General features: G+C 51.1%; 1 protein-coding gene across 1 annotated transcript in view; it reads right to left on the reverse strand.

The window, feature by feature from the left end:
- TDRD3 (tudor domain containing 3) overlaps positions 1-20505 on the reverse strand; it is a 319274-nt gene that overhangs the window by 209984 nt on the left and 88785 nt on the right. Inside the window, exon 8 of the mRNA XM_076053389.1 lies at positions 13129-13200. Within this exon, the coding sequence (XP_075909504.1) occupies positions 13129-13200 (72 nt within the window). The remainder of the gene's footprint in view (positions 1-13128; positions 13201-20505) is intronic.

Raw genomic sequence — 20505 nt, forward strand, 5'->3', positions numbered from 1 at the left:
CAACGAGAAACGTCTCTCCCCCTACCCCCTTTGCACGCAGCAGACCCCAACCCGTGCCAACTCCCGTTGCTAAAAGTGGCCCAAAATAGGCGGCTGGCAACCGCCAAGTGATTGCTGTTGTTTGAAAAGAAAAGGAAAATATATAGAAAAATTAACTCTCCAGCGAAGCTCGGCTTTGGTTTTGCTCCTCGTCTGCCAAACCCACTCTCAAGAGATCCAACATTTTTTTGTTTAATATTTTTATTATTATTATATTTATAATTATATATTTTTTAACGCAATTTTTTCATTGCTTAATTTACTAATTGCACTATTTTTTTAATTATTATTCATTACTATTAATTTAATTCTTATTTTACTGTTATCATTTTTTTCGTTTCAATACGCCCTTCAGATTTTTTTCAATTGTGAAACCGAATTGCTTTGTGGGGGAGAGCGCCTTCGTGCCGGGGCTCTTAACGAGGCCACGCCATCCGGCTTCGCTCTGGAGTGACCCATTAAACAAAAAAAACGAAAAGCCCCAAAAAAAAACAACGTGCCCATTAATAACAACGACGGCGAGGTGAGCAATAATAATGACCCTGTTTTTCCTGGAAAATCCTGACTCTCAAGGATCTTTTGTTTAGCTTTTAGCGAGGCCCCATCCTTTTGATACGTGCGGCGATCCATTATTTGGCGCAGGTTCCACCGCAAACCCCTCCCCCCCACCCCCACCCCCCATGGTTGTTGTGCGTCAAGGCGTGCGAGCGGTGGACCGCTTTGTTGAGCCTACGAATTGGTGGCCAGGTTCGCTTCCGACAGATAAGTGATCGCCCCTAGTGGGCTTCAGCCTGGTAGGATGGGCATGGTTTAGTTGTGCAGTGGAACCTTGGATTGCGAGTAACTGCAAGACGAGCAAAACATTCGAAATAAATTTTAACTTGATAAACCAGCGGGGGTCTTAGCAATACGAGCAGTAGTACGTGTACACGCTTTGTACTGCCGAGCGTCACGTGATCACAACTGACGTACGAGCGCTTTGATGTACGAGTGCTTTGGATTACAAACACGTTTCCGGAACGAATCATGCTCGCGATCCAAGGTTTTACTGCGTCTGCGTGTGCTTGGGCGACTTGCACCACGTTCTGACCCCGTGACCCTCCTGGACACGTGCGAAAAAGAGCCTCACAGCTCGTCGGATTCCTCCGGTACGAATAAATATGCTGAAACACTTTCAGAGAGGTCAACATCCCGCTTGCTGTACCCTCCCATCTACTGGCTATCTTGCGCCACTTTTGATACCACGGGATCAACAAAAACTGAAATCACGGCCTGCCTCGCCCTTCAGACGGGGATGTCAACTCCCTCGCCCGGTGTGCAGGAGGCCGTGGGTTCGATCGCGACCCAATTTACTTCGCGAATGCTTGTACGCGTGCCACTGTCGCACAGCCAGAGCGCCAGATGTGCGATAAAAAATAAATGCGTTCGTCGACGTCCTATATCGTGTGCGGAGCTGACGTCAGCCCCCCACGTAGCCACAGGGTCACGTGCAGGGTAACAACAACAACAACCGGCGCCGCCCGGCACGCCCTGACGCACGCACACTTCGCAGCCGGAGACGATGGTGGGCCACAGTTTCCTGCTGATCGCCACCCTGACGACGCCTGCTGCTGCTGTGGATTTGGAGTTTGCGTGTCTCTCTCGCGCTCTCTCTCTCTCTCTCTCCGTGGTCGAGTGGATTTTATTTTTTATCCGAGTCCTCCAGGTTTCTCCCTCCACGTTGAGAATCGACATCGTGCGCTTAGGGTGTTTTGGCTGCTGCTGCTGCTGCTGCAAATTTCCACACGACGATGACGATGATGATGATAAGCCACTTCGTTGAGCTATCATCTGTGGCCGGGTTCCGCTTGTGAAAAAGAGCGACGTAGCTCAGTGGGGATATAACCAGTAAAATAAAAAAAAATAGTTTGGTTCAGGTGGTTCAGACAGCTCCGACTACGACGTTCCGCGTGTGTACAAAAACAAGCCTGGGCCCAGCGTGCCTTCCTCGTGCGCTAAGCCAGTGGTTATTAAGCCGGGTTCGATCGAACACCCGGGGGTTCGTTGAGTCACTCTCCGGGGGTTCGGCAGGGGTCAAGACGCACAAAGTGTAGCGGCCCGGTTCGCACCGGCAAAGTCGGGCCCGTTTTTGTCGGCCGTCAAAAAAATTGGCAACACGCAATTTTTTCTTCGCCGTGTTAGATTACAAATATTTAGTTTTTGATTTAAAGCTTTCGTGACTGCAGTAATTCAAATTCTTAGCTCTTTCGGTAAAGTCACGTTGAAGGGAAACAATAAAATAATAAAATATATATAAAACAATAAAAATTATCACGACGTTTCGACCATAACACAAACGGTCGTCATCAGGTGTGTCGGTTTGCATTTATTTATTTTTAAACGGTGTATTATTTTTCTTTATAAAAAACGTCAGCGCCACGCGCAGTGATTTGGCAGTTTATTTAGAAGGACGAGTCCATCTATGTTCTGAAAAGAGGAGGGGGGAGACGAAAAATTAATGTATGCTGTCTGAAAGCCACCGTAAGTGTGAACAATCAATTAAGACCTGAAATGGTTTATCAAATCCTTCCAATGATTGCTAAGCCAGAATCCATCTTCTAGGTTGAAATTGTCTCTGTGCTTGTATATGTGGATGGATAGCCTCATGAACGAATCTCTCATGGTACGAATCTCTCATGGTAGCCAGATGGCTTACAAAGAACCGCTGTCTTGGAGAAGTCAATGTCATGTGAGCCTACTGAATTATAACAGTGATCTGCCACGGCCGAGGTGTTGGTCCTACCGTGTTTAAGGTCTGCTTTGTGTTCACGAATGCAGTCCGAGACATGTCGTTTGGTTTCTCCAATGTAACTACTACCACAGAGGCAACTTAGTTTGTAGACACCAGGGTATTGTATGTCCGGAATCACATCTTTTACAGACGGAACCAGATCACGGATTTTACGTAATGTGTTGAAACGGACCTAGGATCTTGTGTTTCCCTTCAACGTGACTTTACCGAAAGAGCTAAGAACATGAAATATTTAGCTGCTTAGTAAAAATGTGTCACGCAAAATAAATTCAGCCCACTCGCGTTATTCGTGACGTCACGCTCCGCTTGGCCATCATTGGCTGCAGCTGATCACGCCACACTGCGTGATCAGGAACTTGGTGCGATCAGCAGTCGACTTGTAGCCGTTGTGATTGTACGTCGTTTGTGATTTTCTTTCAATCTTTCAATCCCTTCATACTAACTATGTCGAGCAAAAAAAAAGTGCTTGGACGAATACGTACAATATGGATTCGAGTGTATAAAGGAACGCGATGGGAGTCAGCGTCCTCAATGCATGATTTGCAATGCCAAGTTGAGCAATTCTAGTCTAGCACCGGCAAAGCTAAAGGAACACTTCCTAAAGCTGCATGGTGATGGGAAATAATAAGAACACAACGCTCGCTGAATTCAAGGTGAAGAGAGCCAGATTCGATGAAAAGGCTACTCTGCCTGTTTCTCGGCTTTGTACCCATCGACAAACCGATCCTCACAGCATCGTACGAAGTTGCGTACCTGATCGCAAAGCAGGTCAAATCACGCACCATTGGTGAAACACTCGTAAAACCAGCTGCGTTGATGATGGCGAATATCATGGCTGGGAAAAGCTGCCGAAGATAAGTTATCCCAAATTCCTCTTTAAAATGACACTATCAGCAGCAGCAGAATAGACGACTTGAGCGATGCCATCTTGGCTCAAGTAGTTGCAGATCTGATTTCAAGCCCAGCAAAATTCAGCCTCCAACTCCACCAGACCACCGAAGTTTCCAAGCTAAGCCAGCTTGTTGTATTCGTGCGCTATATGAAAGACGACGTGATAAAGGAAGATTTTTGTTATTTTGTACGCCTCTTACAACAACAACAACCAAGGCAGTCGATGTGAAGAAACTCGTGGATGACTTCTTCAGAGACAACGATCTTTCGTGGAATATGGTTTTGTGCAGTTTGTTCGGACGGAGCTCCAGCCATGCTGGGACGACGCTCTGGTTTTGGAGCGCCGGTGAAATCCGATGCACCACACATCGTTGTTGCGCGCTGTGTTCTGCACAGGAATGCGTTGGCAATAAAAAACCTTGCCTCCAAAACTGGCAGAAGTATTAAACATTGTAGTTGAATGTGTGAACTACGTGCAAAATAGTGCTATGAAGCACCGCATCTTCAAAGAGCTGTGTAAGGAAATGGGCTCTGAATTCGAGGTACTTCTGTACCATTCTAACGTTCGGTGGTTATCCCGGGGAAAGGTGCTGAATCGTGTTTTTGCCATGCGTGTGGAATTAGCCCTGTTTTTGCGAGAGTACCAACATTGTCACGCAGATTGCTTCGAAAATTCTGAGTTCATTCCCATGTTGGCGTACATGGCCGATATTTTCGATGCTCTCAATCATCTCAATCGACAGATGCAGGGCGGTGGAGTCAACATCATCGAAGCGGAAGAAAACCTGAAGGCGTTTAAAAAAAAAGCTACCTTTATGGAAACGACGAACAGAGAATGATAACTTCGCAAACTTTCCCCTGCTGGACGACTGTGGTAAGTAAGATCGAAGACGTGTCTGAAGTTGGAGACATTTCTGTACCTGGGGAGCTGAAGCAAGCAATTTGCCATGCACTTAGATGAGCTCGCAAAGTCTCTCGACGGATACTTCCCCACCAGAGAGTCACATCCAGCATGGGTGAGACAGCCGTTCACGTTTAGTGTTGCGACGACAGATGTCAACGATGAATACCTCGAGGAAATCATTGAACTTCAGCAGAGCCAGCTTCAACAGCAACTCTTCAGAACAACAACGCTCTCAACGTTTTGGTGTCACCAAATCGTACCATACCCTCTTATTAGCTAAGAAAGCCCTTGAGATACTCACGCCGTTTGTTACAACGTATCTTTGCGAGCACTCTTTTTCGAGGATGGTAGACATAAAAACTAAGAAAAGGAACAGACTTTGTTGCGAAAATGATATGAGAGTGGCACTTGCCAAGGTGAAGCCGTGCATTTCTGAACTTGTATCTGAAAGGCAACAGCAGAAGTCACATGGATTTGCAGTAAATATTCATTGAGTTATGTTTTTGCGTGAAATTCATGTTTTGTTGGGTTTTGTTCTTTGAACACAGTGATTTTGTGTGCAACTGATGCATGGTTCATTAAATGCACTGATAAAATATACACCTATGTTTTGAAGAAATCATATTTCATTTTTCCAATTACGAAGGTTTCGGTGAATGCACTGATGAAGCCTGCAGGGTTCAGTACCTCCAATAAAGTTAAGAACCACTGCACTAGGCCTAAGGCTTGCGACTCCCCCGCCGGCAGAACTGCCCAGCGCAGGGTTTGGAAAAATGTTCAAATATCTCTCTCGAACAAAACATCTGTTCACGTCTCACCGTTTCAACCCGGGACTGTACGACGACCGAGCTGAGGATTGGCGACGTGACGCCGCTGGACGGTCGACGTCGCAAATCAGCGGAAAGATGGAGAAACGTTTGTTGGGCTAAGGATCGCGCCGGGCTATGACCCCCCAGCAACGTCAACTCGGTGCCCCGGTCCACGGCTGACATCAGCGGCGAGTGATATCGGCGCCGGTGCTGGTCACCCCCTTTCCCTGCCTCTCCCTCCCTCTCTCTCTCCACACCAAAACCGCACACCCCCGTCGGGATGGTGAAGCGCGGTCGATCGATACCCGGCAATTCCGCTTCTCCTCGTCGTGCGGCTGCCGATGTACACCGCAAGAGCCACGGCGGCGATTCCACGGTCAAGCCGGACGACCGCGTTTAGCGGGAGCATCGGCGGAGCGGTGAATCATTGACACGGCATGGAGCGGGGGAGGGCGGCGGGGTGGGGTGGGTTCTCATCCAGAGGGGAGCGAACAAGAGGGCAAACGTCATTCGCGTTGTTGTCATCGTGATTATTTTCACGCGGAGACTTCACGATTGTCGCGCGTATAACGGACCGTTAAAAGGACCCCAACGGAGACAAAAAAAAAGGTTTTTGTCTCTCTCGGTATAAAAATATATATTAAAAAAAAGGAAAAGCGCCGGTTAAATTATCTTCGCGAACGCTGCCCGGGAGTGAAACTTTTGGTGCAACGCCGGCGACGACGATGAAGGCTACGGTGAAGCAGTGCCGTGCGCCGCTGGTTATTTTATCTTCCGGCCGAGAGGAAGGCTCCTCGCGCCACGCGCCCCCCCCCCCCACTCCCCGCCCCGCCTCGCCTCGCCACCGAGCTCCGTCGCTAATTGTGCCCCGCGCGTTCGCCTACACATCCATACACCGCAGCCACCCCAGCCACCCCAGCCACCCCAGCCACCGCAGCCACCGCAGCCTCGGTCATCGAGATCCATGAAGCTGACCAACGCTGACCGTCACTGAGATGAGCGATGGTCGTTCGCCTCCATTTAAATCCTGGGCCAAAGCGGCCGCCTTTCACCGAGTCTCTGTTTAACACGAAGGCCATCAGGCGTTCGGACCCGGCGCGTATTTGCCGTTGCGTGTTAACATTCAAACACCCCCCCACCACCCACCAACCCACCCACCGCGCCCATCCCCCCACACACCGCCCCCGCCTTTATAGCTGCCCGGTAATTTCTCCCCGGGCTTGATTACCGTTAGCGGGGAAGCGCACGTACCCCACCCCCCATCCCCTGCCCCCCCCCCCCCCCGCCAGAGATGGTCGTCGATCACGGGGACGGGGGGGGGTCCGTCGGGTGCCACCGTGATGGAGCTCGCGTTTGCGGGGATGTGTGTGAGTGTGTTGTGAGTGCGAGTAAAATAAAAAAGGGCATCCGCAAGTGAATTATTACTCAAGCCGACTGACCCAATGCAGCGATGGGTAAAACAAAAAATAAAACTAAACCGCAGGTCACTCATTTGGCATTGCGATCACCGCCCTCCCCCCACCCCCTGACCTCCCACTGAAGATGCTTGACAGGACCCTCCTGCAAAAGAGCCATGAGAATTGGTGAGGTCTTTTCATCGTAATATAATATTATTGATTCGTAAAATGTTTACTATTTACTATAATTTTTTTCATTTTATTTTACCAGGTAAGGTACCCCACACTCCCCCCCCCCCGAGCTATGTAGCTCATTTTTCAGAAGCGACCCAGCCACAGATGATAGCTCAAGGAAGTGGCTAATCGTCGTCATCATCATCATCACGTGGAAATGTATTGCAGCAGCCAAATACTGAAAACGAGTGACGTTGATTGTGAAAGCGGAGGGGAAAAACCGGAGGACCCGGAGAAAAAAATCACGGGACCACGGGGGGGAGGGGGAAGCAGAAAGAGAGAGCGACACGCAGACTCCAAATATACAGCAGCAGCAGCAGGCGTCAGGGTCGGGATCGAACCCACGCCCTCCTGTGTACCAGGCGAGGTAGTTAACATCTCCTAGCCACCATGATGATGATGAGAGAGAGAAAGAGACACGCAGGCTCCAAATATACAGCAGCACCAGGCGTCAGGGTTGGGATCGAACCCACGACCTCCTGTATACCAGGCGAGGTAGTTAACATCTCCTAGCCACCGTGATGATGATGAGAGAGAGACACGCAGACTCCAAATATACAGCAGGCGTCAGGGTTGGGATCGAACCCACGCCCTCCTGTGTACCAGGCGAGGTAGTTAACATCTCCTAGCCACCATGATGATGATGAGAGAGAGAAAGAGACACGCAGGCTCCAAATATACAGCAGCACCAGGCGTCAGGGTTGGGATCGAACCCACGACCTCCTGTATACCAGGCGAGGTAGTTAACATCTCCTAGCCACCGTGATGATGATGAGAGAGAGACACGCAGACTCCAAATATACAGCAGGCGTCAGGGTTGGGATCGAACCCACGCCCTCCTGTATACCAGGCGAGGTAGTCAACATCTCCTAGCCACCGTGATTGATGATGAGAGAGAGACACGCAGACTCCAAATATACAGCAGCACCAGGCGTCAGGGTTGGGATCGAACCCACGACCTCCTGTATACCAGGCGAGGTAGTCAACATCTCCTAGCCACCGTGATGATGATGATGATGAGAGAGAGAGACACGCAAACTCCAAATATACAGCAGCACCAGGCGTCAGAGTTGGGATCGAACCCACGACCTCCTGTGTACCAGGCGAGGCAGTCAACATCTCCCAGCCAACCGCGGCTTCGATGCCGGCGGGCGGGGAAGCCGCAAGCCGGCGGTGGTGACAGTGACAGAGGCGGCCGTCAGCGAGCCGGCCGAACGCGATTTAAAACAATCGTCCACTCGGAGCAATCGTCCCCCGCTCTCTCGACAGGTGGGGGGGGGGGGCGGCCCTCCCCCTCTCTCCCCGCAACCCCGCAACCCACCCCCTTCTTCTCCCACACGAATGAGAGAGAGCGCAGAAATGAGTTCCCTGTGCCCCCCCCCCCTCCCCCGCAGGGCTGCACACCGTGGCTCGATACGGCGCGGGGAATTCTTGCCGAGCCGAGATGGTCGGACGAAGGTGGACGGAGGAGTGATTAATAGAGAGGCGCTGCTCACCCACACCCAGCCAGACGACAAAGACAAAGGGCCCCCGTATAGCGACAACGGACTTTTGGGGCAAGACGCTGTTTGCGATTACTCGTCCCGCCCGCCCACAGACCCGACCCACCAGTCACGTACCCACCGATCCAGCCACCACCCACCCACCCAGCCACCCACCCAGCCAGCCAGCCACCCAGCCAGCCACCCAGCCAGCCAGCCACTCAGCCACCCAGCCACCCAGCCACCCACCCAGCCACCCACCCACCCAGCCACCCACCCACCCAGCCACCCACCCAGCCAGCCACTCAGCCACCCAGCCAGCCAGCCACCCAGCCAGCCACCCACCACGCCACCCACCCAGCCACCCAGCCACCCAGCCACCCACTACGCCACCCACCCAGTCACCCACCCACACAGCCACCCACCCACCCAGCCACCCACCCACCCAGCCACCCACCCACCCAGCCACCCAGCCACCCAGCCACCCATCCAGCCAGTCACCCACCCATCCAGCCACCCAGCCACCCAGCCACCCACCACGCCACCCACCCAGCCACCCAGCCACCCAGCCACCCACCCACCCAGCCACCCACCCACGCGTGCATATAACCGTGTTTACCCGTGCACAATGGGCACACAGACACTCGTCCACACATCCTCTGCACGTATCGACACACAATCACTCATAATCACACTCAAGACAATGATAAAGATGACCCCGTTATAACATCAACAGACTGTTGGGGCAAGTGCTGTTAGGGAGCAGCACCTCTGAAGGCCCCACTGCACTGGGTTTACTCTCCAACTCACAACCGGCGTGCTGTACTCGTAAGGAATGGGCCACGTTTTTTAGTTCACGTGACAAACCTTACTAATGTCGGGTGGTGGTGGGTTTAATGACACATTTATATTTACACGATTTAACCCCCCCTCCCCCCCCCAAAAAAAAACACCTCTACGAAGGGACAAAAAAAGCAAACACGAAAAAAAAGTCCGCTCCAAAGAAATGGGTTATCTATCTAGATTATTTAAAAGTGCATGGTGGCTCCAGTGGCTTCCGAACGTCGGAAGGAAAGGAGCGTTCCAGACGGCCGCAGAAGCGCGCCCGAAAGCGCCGCGCGACGACCGCCGCCATGTTTGTTCGACGGCTCGTAGCCAAAAGCCTCCGCCGCTGCCGCGGCGATGACGGTCGGAAAGTCCGCGCGATGGTGGTTTGGCGCTACTTGACGGGATCAGCGGGGGTGTCCGTGGTTCATTTGCGGCAAGAACTTTGCGTGCAACGGGTGCGACCTCCTTAGCGTCTGCCGAGAAGCAGACGGCGCGTATTGGTGAGGTTATCACACCGCCGTAATGACCGGGGGCCGCCGCTGGATTCGAACCGGGAACTTCTGCGAGGACGCAAACAAAGATCCCCCATGTAGCCTTTAACAGACAGATGGGCAAGTGCCTATGAAGGCCGGCACACGACGGGGTGGGTGGCCAGCACCACGCCCGGCCGCCTTTGTCTCCCCGGTGGCGATGTTTACACACCGCGCCAGGTTTCTAATTTAAGGCTGAGTCGACCTAGAGGAGGCCCAGGACCAGTTCAAATCATCGTTCCGTGAGCGGGGAATCAAACTCGTGCGGCCGGCTTCGTAGCGCGCACCACACACAGGGCGCGTGCACTCGGCACGTGCACACACATGCACACACACGCACACACACACACGTGCACACGCATGCATACACACGCACACACACGCACACACATGCACACACACGTGCACACGCATGCATACACACGCACACACACGCACACACACACACGTGCACATGCATGCATACACAAGCACACACACGCGCACACGCATACACACACACTCGCACATGCACGCATGCACACACACTCGCACATGCACGCATGCACACACACGCACACACACACACAACACTCGCACATGCACGCATGCACACACACACACACACTCGCACACACACGCGCACACGCATGCATACACACGCACACACACACGCGCACACACACACGCACACACACGCACACTCGCACACACACACACACACACACGCACGCACGCACACACACACACACACGCACCGTTCCCAGCGCACTCAACAGGCCCGGTCTTGCAGATTCATCCAGGTAATGAATTAACTGTGCGCTATTGAATACGATAACGCTTCGCATAAACCCTTGCTGAGGTGGCATTTTTATGAGAGCGGGGCCCAGCTTTGAGGGGGGGCTGGATTAAAAACCAGGCACGGAGGAGCTCCGCTTCCCCAGGTTCCACCGGGGAGGGGCTGTTGCGTGGCGCGAAATGTAAAAAAAAAACTACAAATTGTTTTCATAATAAAGGTTTTTGGGTTAGATGGCGTTATTTATAAATGTGTCGTAACCCTCCACCACCCGACACGGCCAATCGGCAAAAAAAAAGTGTCACGTTGACAAAAGACAAAATAGTTCACTTACTTTAGCCCGCCGGTGTGTTGAAGAGTGAATCCACAACATTTACGGTAACACACCGGTGGGCTAAAGTAAGTGAACTAATTTTGTCTTTTTGTCAACGTGGAGGGTTACGACGCATTCATAAATAAACGCCATCTAACCCAAAAAAACCCTTTATTATGAATAATATTGGTCGCGAAAGCCTCCTACGTGTGAAACTACACGTGTTTTTGTTACTTACTACCAGGTAATGCCCACCGAGTCTGGGTGTTTTCTCTACCACGTGGATTTTATTTTTTTCTCCGCATTTAGAATCTATGTGCGCTCATAGCGGTGGTTCAGCTTCTTCTCAACCTGGGGTGCATCACGCACCCACTGGGGGTTGTGAGATGCCCTTTCTGGGGGTGCGAGACATGGCCAGATTTTTTATTTAAAGCTTTCGTGACTGCAGGGATTCATACTGTTGGCTCTTTCGGTAAAGTCACCGCGTAGAAGGGAAACAATAAAATGATAAAAATATAAAACGATTAAATTCTCAGGACGTTTCGACTTCAACACAAGCAATCATCATCAGGTGTGAAAACCACAGCAAAAAACATAAAAAAGTGGCGGTTATTTTTAACGTTAGCACCACGGAGAGCGATTTGACAGTTTTTTTTATTATTATTTTATTGTAATAGGTTTTACCCTTTTAACTGGCACAAAAAACTGACACCTTTATTCAAGGCATCATGTCTGCAATAACCACAACACAAGCAGTCAAAATGCAAACAAAAGAGACAACTCTGATAATAATATGCACTGTCCTTGAATTTGATTGGTCCACACCCGAGACGGCTTTCTTTAGAGCCTTGTCTCCACGGGTGTGGACCAATCAAATTCAAGGACAGTGCCAATATTATCATCAGAGTTGTCTCTTTTGTTTGCATCTTAACAGCTTGTGTTGTGGTTATTGAAAACATGATGCCTTGAATAAAGGTGTCAGTTTTTTGTGCCAGTTAAAAGGGTAAAACCTATTACTATATCTTGTTACTGGCAAAGGAGGTCTCATAATGTATTATTTTATTGTTTCCCTTCTACGTGACTTTACCGAAAGAACCAAGAATATGGCCAGATTTGTTAAGAAAACACAAAGTAAGCGCGGGGCACATAAGTTACAACTTAGCTTTGTTTTCATCAAACCTACGTATTTATTAACATACGTAATTTTTGTTTTGCTATTCAGAACCAAAGGGGGTGGATGCTATTAATTTCCACGTGACCACTGGTGGAGCCAGTGGGGGGGGGGGGGGGGGGGGTGGGCACGAGATCCCTAATTTCGATCGAATCATTGGGGTTTATTGGTAATAAATCGGCATTTTGTGACCCCCCCACTGCCACTGTGTAGCATACTATTACGTGCGCGTCACAGACGGAGGACTAGACGGGCACCACAATGTGGCTGGAAGAAGAGATGGAGCTGATGCGGTACGGGAGGATGTGGAGCTGAGCGGGACTTGCTGAAGACCGGTACCAGCGGTGTCACCAAATCTGGCTGTCGCCTGATGAAGCTGGTTGTAATTACGGGCGAAACGTCGTTACTCAGGTTGCAAGCGTTGTGGCTTGGCTCTGCAACACACACCGGTGTGCTGCACTAGTAGCGAATTGGCACGTTCTCAATTTACGTGACAAACTTTACTTGTTGGCCGTGTCGGGTGGTGGCGGGTTTAACGGCACGTTTAAATATTTAACCCAAAAAAACCTGTATTACGGATGATATTGGTCGCGAAGGCCTACGTGTAAAACTGGTGTCAAGATCGGCCTCTGTGGAGGAGGCTCGTGAAGGACGCTACTGGGGAGTTGGAGGCAGTCGCCCTCCAACAACAACGGAGGGCGGAGGAGCGACGCTCGCAACACCGAGCGGAGCACCGGGCGGCTAAAGCACAGCAGGTTGGCACAGTAGGGGGCACAGGTGGTGCATCAGCCAGTCATCTCAGTCGGCCAACCCATGGCACCTGCTGGGACCGTCCCATGACCTCCTATCAGCAGAGCCTTCGACAACTTCTCACGGCCTCAAAGTCCACCCGGCCATGGCACAGGCTCCTCGGTGATGTCACCGCCACTTAGTGACCACTGTGGGTGTTTTGGCGTTGGCCTCACCTGGCCGAACGGGACGAACGGAGGTGGTCCGCCCTCTCCGCCGACTCTGGAGCGTGTGTGCCGTGCCAGGCTCTGCAAAGCACGCGCGCACACACCACGCACGAGACACGGGGTCACTGTCAACATCATCATCATCAGCAGCAGCTGCAGCAGCAGCAGCAGCAGCAGCGTGATCAATCATTATCACAGCTTACACAGCCTATGTCTGTCAAAAACGTTAATCTCATCACCGTTCTCAATTAACCTTTGGCATCGCCATCACTGGCATAACGGCTAACACCGATCACATGCTCGGCGCTCATCTACCATTCGCAGCCCCGGGCCAGGGGTGGAAGTTCCACGTTCCAACGGCAAGGGCCGGTCTCTCCAGAGGGACAACCGATGCCGACTTTTGCACAAAGCAGAACCTATTTCGTTGAATCCAAGGGCATTGTGGACTCTCCAACGAGGAAGCGTCAAGAGCTGTCCGTGCGAACGCTGCCGCCAGACGTGCCTACGCGTGATGAATTCATTAACGGCATTCGGGCGCGTAAGTGGAGCATTTTGACGCGGCTCTGATTTGGCACGGTTGGCTAAGAAGTTCAACGTACATACGTACACATGGCAGAATTATTTTTTTACAAATTTCCAGTTGAAAATCCATCATCGTCGTCATCACGATCCATGGCGCGGAGAGCCCCCGTAGCAGCAGGTGTCTCCACTGCTCGTATCATCACTTGTTGTGTTACACTTTCCTCTCTGTCTTGTAGTACATATGTGCCTCATGTAGTGGCACATCATACTAGTTTATTGTATAGTAGTCCAGTGTATACTAGTCTATTGTATAGTAGTCTATTGTATAGTAGTCCAGTGTATACTAGTCTATTGTATAGTAGTCTAGTGTATAGTAGTCTAGTGTATAGTAGTCTAGTGTATAGTAGTGTAGTGTATAGTAGTGTAGTGTATAGTAGTGTAGTGTATAGTAGTCTAGTGTATAGTAGTGTAGTGTATAGTGTAGTGTATAGTAGTGTATAGTAGTGTAGTGTATAGTGTAATGTATACTAGTGTATAGTAGTGTAGTGTATAGTAGTGTAGTGTATAGTAGTGTATACTAGTCTATTGTATAGTAGTCTAGTGTATAGTAGTGCAGTGTATAGTAGTGTAGTGTATAGTAGTCTCGTGTATTGTAGTGCAGTGTAGTGCATAAGTGTCGTGTATAATAGTGTAGTGTATAGCATAGTGTATAACAGTGTAGTTTATAGCGTATTGTATAATAGTGTAGTGTAGTGTTTAGTAGTGTATAGTGTAGTGTATAGTAGAGTAGTGAATGGTAGTCTAATGCAGTGTATAATGTAGTGTATAGTGTAGTGTATAGTGTAGTGTATGTTAGTGTATAGTAGTGTATTGAGTAGTGTATAGTATATTAGTGTACAGTGTAGTGTATAGTGTCGTGTATAGTAGAGTATAGTGTAGTGTCTAGTGTAGTGTATGGTAGTGTATAGTGTAGTGTATAGTATAGTAGTGTATAGTGTAGTGTATAGTGTTGCATATAGTAGTGTATAGTGGAGAGTATAGTGTAGTGTGTAGTATTGTATAGTGTAATGTCTAGTGTAGTGTATAGTAGTGTATAGTGTAGTGTCTAGTGTAGTGCATCATCATCATCATCACGATCCACGTTTCAGATAGCCCCGTAGTGGTTGGCGTGTCCACTGCCCGTTCCGTGATCTGTTGTGTTCCACTTTCCCCTCTGTCTTGTAGTGCCTATATGGCTCAAGCTGTGCGTCACATCTCATGATGGAGCCATTAAGCCACTACTCCCTTGGGTCTTCCTCTCAATGTGGAACCTTCCATTGTTCCGAACAACAATAAACAACAACAACAACAACGCTTCTAATGTTCCTGTTGTTGCCCCATCCTACGCATGGTGCCAGTTTCCTTCTCATCACTGCCTGCCTGCATCATCATCATCAGGGTCGTCTTCTTCCACGCGCAACCGTTTCTTTTTGGTGACATTTCTTCATTTTTGTTACAATTTTGCTTGGTAGGAGTGGTAGTAGGGTTTTCATATGCGCGGTGTGTGTGTGTGTATGTGTAGCGGTTAGCGCTACGCTGCGCTACGAACCTGGCCACCCGGGTTCGATTCCCGCTCACGGCCAACACCGGTGACGATTACATGAACCGGTTCTGGGCCTCGCCTAGGTGGACTCAGCCTCAAATGAGTAGCTGGAGAGATGTGTAAAACATCGCAACTAAGGCGGCCGGGCGTGGTTGCTGGCCACCCACCCCATCCGTGTGCCGTGCCGGCCTTCACAGGTGCTGCTCGCTAACAGCACTTGCCCCTACAGTCTGTTACAGGCTACACGGGGGAGCTTTGTCTTAGGGCTTCTTTCGTGCCGCACGCAGCCAAGCGCGTATATGGGATTTGGTCCTTAAATATATTCATCCACTAGCTTTACTACCCGGCTTCGCCCTTGACGTCAGCAGGTGCGCCGCGTGACGTCAGCAGGTGCACCGTGTGACGTCAGCAGGCGCACTGCGTGTGACGTCAGCAGGCGCACTGCGTGTGACGTCAGCAGGCACACTGCGTGTGACGTCAGCACGCACACTGCGCGTGACGTCAGCAGGCGCACTGCGTGATGTCAGCAGGCGCACTGCGTGACGTCAGCAGGTGCACTGTGTGACGTTAGCAGGCGCGCCGCGTAACGTCAGCAGGCGCGCCGCGTGACGTCAGCAGGCGCGCCGCGTGACGTCAGCAGGCGCACTGCGTGTGACGTCAGCAACACACACCGCGTGACGCTGCCACATGCGGGTGACATCACAGACGTGACGTCACCGCTCAAAATATATCCATTATTGCGCCCCCCCCCCCCCCCCCCCCAAATATAAAAGTCTATTTTTATACTTTTTGCATTGTGTACAGTCTGGAAGCTACCCACATGCCAAATTTCAAGTTTGTTGCATGTTGGGAAGTATGCTAAACAGACACATTCACAAAGTTCCCTTTTATATATATAGATTAACAGGGTTTGTGGGATGCTGTTGTCATGAATGACGCTGTATCAAATGAAAGTATTATTTAGCAAATATTTTTTATTTATTTTTCCCAGGTAACTCCGACCGAACTAAAGAGTTATTTTTCAGAAGCAACCCCGGCTTATTGCCATCGCGTGATAAATCCAGGTCGCTTGAGAGTTCAACCAAGTGGCTTATCACCATCGTGTGGAACCGTAGAGCGGCCGAAGACACTCTAAACGCGTGACCTTGATTCTAAACGTGGAGGGAAAATCTGGAGGCCACGGAGAAAAATCAACGGGACCACGGGAAGAGAGAAGAGAGAGAGAGAGGGAGAGGGAGACACGCAAACTCCAATTATACAGGTCTGAGGGTCGTGTACCGAACCCACAATCTCTCCCGCATGCCATGCGAGGTCGTTAACATCTCGCCACCTTGGCTCACCGATGGTGGCGGCAACAAACGGCGCCGACGATAACAGCGCGGCCTTCGTGTCGCCGCACGCAAGAGAACGCCCCGCTCGCACGCTCGCTCGCGGCGAGCGCCCCCCGCGGCATTTGCCACAAGCACAGCGATTAGCGCCTCTCACCCCTGGTGTCCACCAAGCAGCTACCCAGAAGCTCGCTTCGCCAACCCCCCCTCTCTAAATCTCTCTCTCCCCCGCTCCGCGTATTGGCGGTGCTTCACATCCCACACCGTCTGGCCGCCTCGCTCCCGCGGTGCTGCCCAGAGCGGGAGGAGAGCGTTGCCCTGGAGCTGTTGGTCACGGGGGGGGGGGCGGGGGGTGGATGCTGGGGGAGGGGGGGGGTGGTGCCTACGGTTGTCCCCCCCCCCCCCCCCCCCCCACCACGCAAAACAACGTGGCGGCATAGGCAATTAACGCGTGCCGGTGAAAATTGAAAATAAAAAAAAAACTAAATCGTCACCGCGAATTTTTTTTGTTGCTATTCAACCGCCGTTTTACAGCGGCGCTCGTTTAAAAGTAGGTTTTTACACACACACACAGACACAGACAAAGATCCCCCGTATAGCCTGTAACAGACTGTAGGGGCAAGTGCTGTTAGCGAGCACCCTATGAAGGCCGGAACGGTACACGAGGGGGTGGGTGGCCAGCACCACGCCCGACCGCCTTTGTCTCTCCCTAGTGGCGATGTTTTTACACACCGCACCAGGTACTCATCTGAGGCTTGAGTCGACCTAGGGGAGGCCCGGGACCGGTTCAGATAATCGTCACTGGGTGTTGGCCGTGAGCGGGAATCGAACCCGGGTCGCCAGGTTCATAGCGCAGCGTAGCGCTAACCGCTACCACTACCGCTCCCCCCTTACACACACACACACCCACATACACACACGTAACGTGAAACATTTCTTTGAGAAGTCTCCGTTCCGCGAGCGTATTCTCGAGGGTTAACGCCACGGGCGGCTCTGGGGGCCCCAGGAAGGAATGGGAGCCACCGCTTCAACGCTGATCAGCAGTGACGGCAGCGATATTGGGAAGCCGCTGAAACTGTGCGCTGTTAAATGTGGACTGAAACACCCATTCCTCTCGAACTGCTTTTTGGGGTTTTTAAGTTCTGTTGACCTTGCACCCGCACCTCCGAGTAGCGCGGTTGGCCACGTATGGTGCGAAAGAACTCCAACAAACACGCGTACATAGACTCACACAGAGACCCATAGACTCACACAGAGACCCAAAGACTCACGCAGAGACCCACAGACTCACACAGAGACCCATAGACTCACACAGGCACCCATAGACTCACAAAGGCACCCTTAGACTCACACAGAGACCCATAGACCCACACACAAACCCAGACTCACACAGAGACCCATAGACTCGCACAGAGACCCACAGACTCACACAGAGACCCATAGACTCACACAGAGACCAATAGACTCGCACAGAGACCCACAAACTCACACAGAGACCCATAGACTCACACAGAGACCCACAGACTCACACAGAGACCCATAGACTCACAAAGAGACCCATAGACTCATAGAGACCCACAGACTCACACAGAGACCCATAGACTCACACAGAGACCAATAGACTCACACACAAACCCAGACTCACGCAGAGACCCACAGACTCACACAGAGACCCACAGACTCACACAGAGACCCATAGACTCACAAAGAGACCCATAGACTCATAGAGAGACCCACAGACTCACACAGAGACCCATAGACTCACACAGAGACCCACAGACTCACAGAGACCCATAGACTCACACAGAGACCCACTGACTCACACAGAGAACAAAATAGACTCGCACGGAGACCCACAGACTCACACAGAGACCCATAGACTCGCAGAGACCCATAGACTCACACAGAGACCCACAGACTCACAAAGAAACACACAGGCTCACACAGAGACCAACAGACTCACACAGAGACCCATAGACTCACACAGAGACCCATAGACTCACACAGAGACCCACAGACTCACACAGAGACACATAGACTCACACAGAGACCCACAGACTCACACAGAGACCCACAGACTCACACAGAAACCCACAGACTCACACAGATACCCATAGACTCACAAAGAGACCATTAGACTCACACACAAACCCAGACTCACGCAGAGACCCATAGACTCACGCAGAGACCCATAGACTCACACAGAGACCCATAGACTCACACAGAGACCCATAGACTCACACAGAGACCCACAAACTCACACAGAGACCCACAGACTCACACAGAGACCCATAGACTCACACATAGACCCATAGACTCACACAGAGACCCATAGACTCACACAGAGACCCACAGACTCACAGAGACCCACTGACTCACACAGAGACCAATAGACTCGCACGGAGACCCACAGACTCACACAGAGACCCATAGACTCACACAGAGAGCCATAGACTCACACAGAGCCCCATAGACTCACACAGAGACCCATAGACTCACACAAAGACCCATAGACTCACACAGAGACCCACAGACTTACACAGAGAGCCACAGACTCACACAGAGACCCATAGACTCACACAGAGACCCATAGACTCACACAGAGACCAACAGACTCACACAGAGACCCATAGACTCAGACAGAGACCCATAGACTCACGCAGAGACCCATAGACTCACACAGAGACCCATAGACTCACACAGAGGCCCATAGACTCACAAAGATACCATTAGACTCACACACAAACCCAGACTCACACAGAGACCAATAGACTCACACAGAGACCCATAGACTCACACAGAGACCCATAGACTCACACAGAGACCCACAGACTCACACAGAGACCCATAGACTCACACAGAGACCCACAGACTCACACAGAGACCCATAGACTCACACAGAGACCCATAAACTCACACAGAGACCAACAGACTCATACAGAGATCCATAGACTCACACAGAGACCAACAGACTCACACAGAGACCCATAGACTCAGACAGAGACCCATAGACTCACACAGAGACCCATAGACTCACACAGAGACCCATAGACTCACAAAGAGACCATTATACTCACACACAAACCCAGACTCACACAGAGACCAATAGACTCACATAGGCACCCATAGACTCACACAGAGACCCATAGACTCACACAGAGACCCACAGACTCACACAGAGACCCATAGACTCACACAGAGACCCACAGACTCACACAGAGACCCATAGACTCACACAGAGACCCACAGACTCACACTGAGACGCATAGACTCACACAGAGACCCACAGACTCACTCAGAGACGCATAGACTCACACAGAGACCCACAGACTCACACAGAGACGCATAGACTCACATAGAGACCCATAGACTCACACAGAGACCCATAGACTCACACAGAGACCCACAGACTCACAGAGACCCACTGACTCACACAGAGACCAATAGACTCGCACGGAGACCCACAGACTCACACAGAGACCCATAGACTCACACAGAGAGCCATAGACTCACACAGAGACCCATAGACTCACACATAGACCCATAGACTCACACAGAGACCCATAGACTCACACAGAGACCCACAGACTCACAGAGACCCACTGACTCACACAGAGACCAATAGACTCGCACGGAGACCCACAGACTCACACAGAGACCCATAGACTCACACAGAGAGCCATAGACTCACACAGAGCCCCATAGACTCACACAGAGACCCATAGACTCACACAAAGACCCATAGACTCACACAGAGACCCACAGACTTACACAGAGAGCCACAGACTCACACAGAGACCCATAGACTCACACAGAGACCCATAGACTCACACAGAGACCAACAGACTCACACAGAGACCCATAGACTCAGACAGAGACCCATAGACTCACGCAGAGACCCATAGACTCACACAGAGACCCATAGACTCACACAGAGGCCCATAGACTCACAAA

This window comes from Petromyzon marinus, chromosome 61 (assembly GCF_048934315.1).
Source record: "Petromyzon marinus isolate PM22_M1 ecotype Great Lakes invasive population chromosome 61, UKy_Petmar_22M1.pri1.0, whole genome shotgun sequence".
NCBI lineage: Eukaryota > Metazoa > Chordata > Hyperoartia > Petromyzontiformes > Petromyzontidae > Petromyzon > Petromyzon marinus.